Source organism: Apodemus sylvaticus, chromosome 5, assembly GCF_947179515.1.
Source record: "Apodemus sylvaticus chromosome 5, mApoSyl1.1, whole genome shotgun sequence".
NCBI classification, from domain to species: Eukaryota; Metazoa; Chordata; class Mammalia; order Rodentia; family Muridae; genus Apodemus; species Apodemus sylvaticus.
This window is the reverse complement of record NC_067476.1, coordinates 71,840,265-71,849,171: the sequence shown is the minus strand read 5'-3', so window position 1 is coordinate 71,849,171 and position 8,907 is coordinate 71,840,265. Positions and strand designations below refer to the sequence as shown.

General features: G+C 36.7%; 1 protein-coding gene across 1 annotated transcript; it reads left to right on the top strand.

Annotated features, from left to right (window-relative positions):
* The first annotated feature begins 2,818 nt into the window (after positions 1 to 2,818).
* On the top strand, positions 2,819 to 3,745 carry LOC127684447 (olfactory receptor 4B1-like). Its single transcript, XM_052181369.1, has one exon. The coding sequence runs from the start codon at positions 2,819 to 2,821 to the stop codon at positions 3,743 to 3,745; it is 927 nt and encodes a 308-aa protein (XP_052037329.1).
* Positions 3,746 to 8,907: the final 5,162 nt, after the last annotated feature.

Below are 8,907 nucleotides of genomic sequence, written 5' to 3'. Positions count from 1 at the left end.
TGTCCTCTTTTAGCCTGTGCCACCTTATATATGAACAGAAAGGTTAGAATAATCTTTCTTTAAATTCTTTTCAGCACTACTCCTGCTCTCCACCCAGAGAGGCTTAGTTGGGTATGATCTGAGGGTCTTTGTGAGACTTCAACTAGTTGATAGTATTATCCCATAGATCTTGCTTATGCTAGGGTCAGCATTTTCAGGCAAAAATCCAGTTATTTTTCTAGCTCAGTTTTCCTGAACAAATCTTGAGTAGTGATGTGTTCCAGCAAGGTGCCTAACATTATGCTGACTTGGAGGTATACTGAGTGCATTTGAGATTCATGCTGTCCAATCTATTGTTCCAAGGAAGCATAAGACTATATAGCAGCTGCTCCAATATAAAGCTAGGTGGTGTGACTAGACACAGATACAGAAATTATCAGCTGATATAAGGTGTTGGGCTAGTCAAATGCTTTCTTAGAGCCATGAGAATTTATTTTTGAGATAAGATGATTAGGGAAGAGTAAAGAACTAAGATCACAAAATTTCTTTTGGTATAAAATGTATAACATAAAATTTAATGATGCCAAAATTCTTTTACAGTTATGAATTCTTTACTATTTTGGGATTATCAGATTGGAGCCTGTGATTGGTAGAGGTTCTATTTCTTTACTCCAGGTCAGTCAAATCTCTCATAGTTTTTGCTAGTCATAGTCTGCATGTTATCATAGGCTCTAGTATATAGCAAAGTGGGAGGTATTTCTTTACCATCTAAGTGGCAGAGAGTTAGAATGGGTGAGTAGGGGCAGGGGGCAGAGAGAGAGAGAGAGAGAGAGAGAGAGAGAGAGAGAGAGAGAGAGAGAGAGAGAGAGAGAGAGTCTGGAAGACACACACACACACACACACACACACAGATATTTTTAGAGACAAGGGTAATTTCTAACAGAATTTGGGATGAAGCCCAATAACACTGTGGATCTACTCAATTATCCTAACTACAAGTGATCTCTTTATTTGTTCTAGTAAATTTATCTAATTTCTATAACATCAAGATTAATTTGTGTTTAAGTTCAAAGAGGAGATAAGTGTTTATTTAGATAGATATACTTAAAATTTCTAATAAAGGTCATACTTAATTTTAACTCTTTTCTTATGCCTTCTCTATGGCTGCTGTTAATGAATGACTGATTCATTTAGTCTATATTTGGCAGTTTTGGGTCACATAACAGGTGCTTGTTCAAGAAAGTAAGAGTATGTCTCCTATTTGGGTAGATAAACAATACTACCATAGATTTGATTTAATAAATATATATATTATTACATTTTTTCTTATAAAATAGTATCAGTTCATATATTCTATGTTTGCATGAAATTTAATATCTCAGCCTCATGTAACACTGAAGTAATTCAGAACAGAGGCACTTGAGTGAGCAGAAGATATTGTCTTGTTAGTGATAAAGATAAGGAAGATGGTAGCTTATATTTGTCCCAAGTTTATTCAAGATTTAGGCAAACATAAACATACAGGCATGTCAGCATTGGATGTACCTAACCAAACACAGTTTCATGCTTATCCTCCACAGAGACAGAAACCTGTGAAGCATATTATATGAAATATTCATTTAATTGGAGGAGAGGGTAAGGGGCTGTCTATGCCTAATCTCTTCCAAGTTCATCCTGTCTTCTTGGAAAGGTGTGGCTGGGTGCATTTTATTACTGTATTGGAAGAAAATCTCTCTTGATCATCTCTGTCAAGTCGTGTACCTACAAATGATGCTTCTCAATATAAAAAAAGATCTGATGGGTTGTGTTTCATGATTTACAATATTTAAATACTGTGACCTTGACTGACTTTAAGATACCAAGATGCTATTCCTAAATGTGAAGCTTAGGAAAATTGCATCAAAAGCAGAAAATTGCATCAAAATTGCATCAAATGGCCCCACACACCACTCCCAACACTCGTGTGTAGAATTAGACTCTCCTTGCACAATACTGATGGAAGTACTTGTACATACATTTGATGACAGTTTGTTCTCTAGAGTGGTTGTACTGGTTTTCATGTTCACAATGGAATATGAGACCATCCATAACTTTTACATTAGCACTTGGTGTTTCTCTTCTGCTCACCTCATTTTCACCTCTGCATTTCTGAGTGTGTAGATGACGGAGTTCAGCATGTGGGTGATGACCATGTAGAACACAGCCACAGGCTTGTCTTCAGTGAAAGTAGAGGAAGGATGCACACAGAGGATTGACTTTTAAGTGAATGTTTCTTTTTATATTTTATGGTCATAATGGTAATTATAAATTACCGGTGAGGCATATTTTCATCTATATTAATATATTGATACAACAGAAAATGGATACTCCTTGAGATATAGAAGAAGGAAATAAAGAATAGATGGAAAGAAGTATGTCAAAGGAATTCTCCAAGAAGAAGAGGTATTAAAATGCAATAAAGAGTGTAAGAAATATATGTTCTTATTTATATTTATCTTGAATGGCATATCTATCTATCTATCTATCTATCTATCTATCTATCTATCTATCTATCTATCTATATCTTGAATGGCTCCTCAAATTCAAAATGTGTGGTTATGGGCAAGTAATCATTTCTATGGATTTCTATTTTCCAATGATAAAACTGAGTAAACTAAAATGTCATAAAATGCTAGAGTACTATGCTGAATTCTGAATTATTACATGATGGCTAAAAGAATGATTAGTAAGTGGGTACAACCCACTTTCTCTGGCATCCTGTAAATGGTGTAAACTGGTGTTACAATGTTTTGTTTCAGGACACTCGCTGCCTGATGTCTACTACTCCTCAACTGAACCCATGGCCAGGGCAAATAATGTGACTGAACTGATCATCACTGGCCTTTTTCAGGATCCAGAGGTGCAGAAGGTGTGCTTTGTGCTGTTCTTTCCTGTGTACCTGGCCACAGTGTTGGGCAATGGCCTCATTGTTGCAATGGTCAGTATGAGTAAAAGTCTGCGTTCTCCCATGTACATCTTCCTTAGCTCATTGTCCTTAGTGGAGATCTGCTACTCCTCTACTGTTGTCCCTAAGTTCATCACTGATTTACTTACTAAGGTTAAAACCATCTCCCTGAAGGGCTGTGTGGCTCAGATATTCTTCTTCCATTTCTTGGGGGTGGCTGAGATATTTTTGCTTGTGGTGATGGCCTATGACCGATATGTGGCCATCTGCAAACCTCTCCATTACATGAATATCATGAGTCGTCAAGTGTGTCATGGGCTGGTGGCTGTTTCTTGGCTGGGGGGCTTCTTGCATTCTATAACTCAGGTTCTTATCACTATTCAGTTGCCCTTCTGTGGTCCCAATGTGATTGACCACTACTTTTGTGACCTCCAGCCATTATTCAAGCTAGCTTGCACTGACACATTTGTGGAGAGTATCATTGTAATGGCCAATAGTGGCTTAATTGCTCTTTGTTCCTTCCTTGTCTTGGTGTCTTCCTACGTCATCATCCTCTTCAACTTGAGGAACTATTCTGCTGAGGGGAGGCACAAGGCTCTCTCCACCTGTGCCTCTCACATCACGGTGGTTGTCTTGTTCTTTGGACCTGCCATCTTCCTCTACATGCGACCTTCCTCTACTTTCACTGAGGATAAGCTTGTGGCTGTGTTCTACACGGTCATTACCCCCATGCTGAACCCTATCATCTACACACTCAGAAATGCAGAGGTGAAAAATGCGGTGAGGAAGTTGTGGGGCAAAAAGAATATAGGTCTGAAGTGAAGGAGAGCTAATGGATGAAAAATGATTTAAAAAACATAACCTATTGTCGAAGTGAATCTGTTTTCTGTGAGATATTAAAACATGGTGACCAAAAATAAGGACATCACATTACTATCTTTGTATATTTCCTTATTATGGCAATAGGATAATAACTTAAAAAGGAAGTTATTTACACTTAACTTAGAAAGGAAGCCAGCCAAAGGGATTAAGTGGACATTGTGGAATAAGGTTATCAAACTGCTTATCTCTTCTTATTTGGAAAAATGTATCATTTAAAATTATATCCAAGGATTTTTCTATTATTCTGATGTTCTTAGAATCTTATATCATATACAAATTATAATCAGTAGACAATTCCCATGAATAATTTCAGTTCTTGTGACATTTTGGCATATAAGAAATTTAGGCCCTCTTACAATGTCCAAAATGACATAGACATTTCAGTCTGAGCAATACCATTTGTTGAAGATATTACTTTTTTCTTATGTGCATTTTTGGTTTCTTTATTAAAAATAAAGGGTCCTGAGTTCAGTTCCCAGCAACCACATGGTAGCTCACAACCATCTGTAATGGGATCTGATGCCCACTTCTGGTGTGTCAACAGACAGCTACAGTGTACTCACACACATGAAATAAATGATGATGATGATGATGATGATAATAATAATTTTTAAAAAGGGTTCTAGCAAGCCAAGGTGACATAATAAGAACCTACTGCTAAATGTAAAAAAAAAAAACTATAATATCCCAAACTCAAATAATTCAATTAAAAAACAGGGTACAGATCTAAACAGGAAATTCTCAAGAGAGGAAATTCAAATGACTGATAAACACCTAAAGAAAATTTCAACATCCTAGTCATCAGGGAAATGCAAACCAAAACTTTTCAGATTTCATCTTACACTTGTCAGAAGGGCTATGATCAACAACACAAGCTCATGCTGGCAAGGATGTGGAGCAAGGGGAACACTCATCCACTGTGGTAGAACTGCAGACTTGTCCAGCAACTATGGAAGGTAATATGATAGTTTCTTAGGAAGATGGGAATCAATCTACTTCAGGATCCAGCTATACTACCCTTGGGTACATACTCAAATGATGTTACATCCTACCACAAGGACACTTGCTCAACCTTATTCATTGCTGTTCTATTAATAATAGCCAGAAAATTGGAACAACCTAGATGTTCAACAGAAAAATGGATAATGAAAATGTAATACATTTACAAAATGGAATATTACTCAACTGTTAAAATTTACAACATGAAATTTGTAGGCAAATGAATGGAATTAGGAAAACACATTCTTTCTTAGTAGAGAGATGGAACATCTGTGATGTAATTAAAGCATGGATTTTCCTCATTTTCATTTTTTATGTGCTGGTTGAAGCTGTATATTAATAGTAACTTTAGTAGCAGCACAGAATCTTCTTCTGGTGCCTCCACTCTTCCTTATTCATGGATGAGTGTTCACAAGTGGTCATAAATTCCCTAGGAAGTTGCTGATTGCTCTGCCTGGGATGGTTTATTTCCTTTTCTATACAGCAAACCTGTAGAGTTCTATTTTTTTTTTTTTTGAGTTCTACTAAAACCAACTGTTCTGTGAAGTATTTCCTGACCACTTTCCTTCTGGGATAGAATTAAGTTTCCAAAATATTCAAGATACCATTGCTCTATCAGTTTGATTATAATGATTATAAGTGTGTTTTAAAGCTCTCAAAGTAGAGGACTATTCATTGTCTCTTCCTTGTATCTTCTAGTGAGTATCTTAACTAATGCTTTATAAATACTTGGTAAATGAACAACTCTTGAAGCTGATAAGCAATGATGCAACATCAACTCTTACAGTTTCTTCTTGAACATTTTAGTGGGGAGCAGTACATCTTTTCTGTATAAAATTTTAAGAGAGCTCTGGCTTTTAATTCTTTAGAATGTTTTAATTGCCTGCCAGTCACAGTCAGAGATTCAAGGTGCCTAACTCCTGTGAAATATAATATTTTTTGCCTACATTTAGCAAGAAAAACAGTAGAAAGACATTCATATGATTATTGTGAATATCCAAGATGATAATATACATATAAAAAGGTGTTTTGTGGTGAATATGTGTGTGTATGGGTATGCATGGCTGTGTTTACTAGTATCTGGAGGTCAGAGGTCAAGCTCAGATACTGATTCACAGGTATTGATCATGTTGGTCTTTTGAAAAATAGTCTCTCACTTGCCTGGTGTATGATGATTATGTTAATCTGGCTGGCTAGTGAGTTGCAGGGACCTCCCTGACCCTGTCCAACCCAGAAGTCATAAGCACTCAACTATCTACTTGTGTTCCTGTAGTTGAACTCAGATTCTCATATTTACAATTAAGTATTTTACTGAGCTATCTCTTCAGCCCACATGTAAAACATTTAGAGAAGAACATGAATCAGAGAAAAGGTAACTATTATGTTTAATATCACTGCATTAACTTTGTCTGAAGACTGTCCCTGTCTGCTGGTCTTTCTGTCCTGTAAACCTGCTTAGACTACTCCTGATTACATTCTTGCAAATTTGAAGCACTAATTGAAAGTTCAAGGCATTTTGGGGAGTATGTCTTTGAATGTACACACACACACACACACACACACACACACGTTACTGTAATGGTCTCTCTGTTATATATTATGCTAAATGTTTCACACAATTCTCAGTGCTTAGTTGAAGTTTTTGGCTCATAAGTAAACACAGAGAAGGCACACTCTGTTCTCTTGATACAACACTTGCATTATACATGTTACCCTGTAGGTATTTGACTGTGATAGAGTTCCTCACTCCCCTACAGGTTAGGTTTCCATAGTTAAAGCTACACATAGGACTTCATCAGTGACTTCTGAGTGGCTGGGGACCACACAGCTCGATAAAGCCTGTTCTAGTGGAACTATCAACATTTTCAGAAATTATCTCACCTACTGGGGGTTGTGGGTCTACTGAGAGCTCATTATTCCCTTTGTCCTCCTCTCTCTGGAAGAAACCACAGAGATTAAAGGAAAATATTTTCCTATAGTTTCAAAATTACTTTTATTTTTGATATAATATATATCAATATATTTACTTAATTTCCACTTTCATTCCCTTCCTCTAAGCACTTTATATATTCCTCCTGTTATCTTTCAAATTCATGGCCTGTTTTTCATTAATTGATGCTATAATCATATATGTATGCATATACATATACAAATTCTTAAGTACAACCTACTCAGTCTATATAATATTACTTTCATGAATGTTTTCAGGGCTAACCATTTGTTAAAGAATAAAAGTCTTGTGAAAAATTAAAAAAAACTCTTCAGTTCAAGAAATAGTGACAATCTAATTATATCATCTCAGCATTTTAATATCTCATTGGTCTGTCACATTAAAGCATAGCATGTATTTATTTTGCAAGAAAAATTGAAAAATGCAGGAACCTACACTGTGTACATAATTTTATGTTCTTTTCCTATTGAGTGTGTGGATCTTTAATTTTTGGCCAAATATTAACAGAAAAGTCCAACACTGACTGGTGGTGATCTAATGTGGTTAAATTATAATTAACTTAATGTTATATTTAACTCATACTTATGGTTACTGAAATGGATAGCAGGAGTCTAAAAGCCTTTTTCTTCTGCTTAAATCCTGTGACTAACTCTTATGGTCAGGAGTAGGACGACTCCTTTTCCAGGACCCCAATGGTTCAGTGAATAATTTCCTTTAATCTGAAGCTCTTCACTTAACAGTTCTTCTAACTCAGGTTTACCCATTTGCTCTCTTACCATCCCATGGTGGTACCATCCCATCCCCTGACAGAGATGCCAGTGTGATCACTACCCTATCTCTCATTACTACATGACTATTACACATGAAAGTATTCAAGTAACGTAGCCTTCAATAAGTCACATATTAATGACTCAAACTGCTAGCTCTACCCAGACCTCTTGTTTGAACTTTAATTCATATGCCCAACTTTAGATACTGTGAATAGTGCAGAATAAAGATTCATGTATAAGTATCTTTGGAATATAGTGAATTGGAGTGTTTTAGTAAATACCCCCAAATGGTATATCTGGGGCTATTTTTAGTCTATTGCATGCAGAAAATGCAAATCAACCCATTCTTATCTCTTTGTATAAAGCTCAAGTCCAAGTGGATCAAAGACCTAAACATAAAACAAGACACACTGAAGCTTATAGAGGAGAAAGTGGGGGAAGGACCTTGAACACATGGGCACAAGGGATAAGTTCCTGAACAGAACACCAATGGCTTATGCACTAAGAACAAGAATCGACAAATGGGACCTCATAAAAGTGTAAAGCTTCTGTAAGGCAAAGGACACGGTCAATAGGACAAAACGACAGCCAATAAATTGGGAAAAGCTCTTTACCAACCCTACATCTGATAGAGGGCTAATATCCAATGTATACAAAGAACTCAAGAAGTTAGTCTCCAGAGAGTCAAATAACCCTATTAAAAATTGGGTACAGTGCTAAACAGGGAATTCTCAACTGAGGAAAGTAGAAGGGCTCTGAAGCACCTAAAGAAATGTCCAGAATCCTTAGTTATCAGGGAAATGCAAATCAAAACAATTTCAGGTGAGATTCCACCTCACACTGGTCAGAATGGCTAAGATGAAAAACTCAGGTGACAGCAGATGCTGGAGAGGATGTGGGGAAAGAGGAACACTTCTCCATTGTTGGTAGGATTGCAAGCTGGTAGAACCACTCTGGAAATCAGTTTGGTGATTCCTCAGAAAATTAGACATAGTACCTGAGGACCCAGCTATACCACTCCTAGGCATATACCCAGAAGATGCTCCTACATGTAATAAGGATACCTGCTCCACTATGTTTATAGCTCCCTTATTTATAATAGCCAGAAGCTGGAAATGAACCCAGATGTCCTTCAACTGTAGAACAGATACAGAAACTGTGGTATATATACACAGTGGAGTACTATTCAGTTACTAAAAACAATGAATTCGTGAAATTCTTAGGTAAATGGATGGAACTAGAAAGTGTTATCCTGAGCAAGGTAACCCAATCACAAAAGAATACACATGGTATGTGTACTGGCTAGTTTTGTGTGTCAACTTGACACAGTCTGGGGCTATCACAGAGAAAGGAGCTTTAGTTGGGGAAGTGCCTTCATGAGA

Coding starts and splice junctions, on each gene's coding strand:
- LOC127684447 (XM_052181369.1), top strand. CDS start 2,819: ATGGCCAGGGCAAATAATGTGACTGAACTGATCATCACTGGCCTTTTT.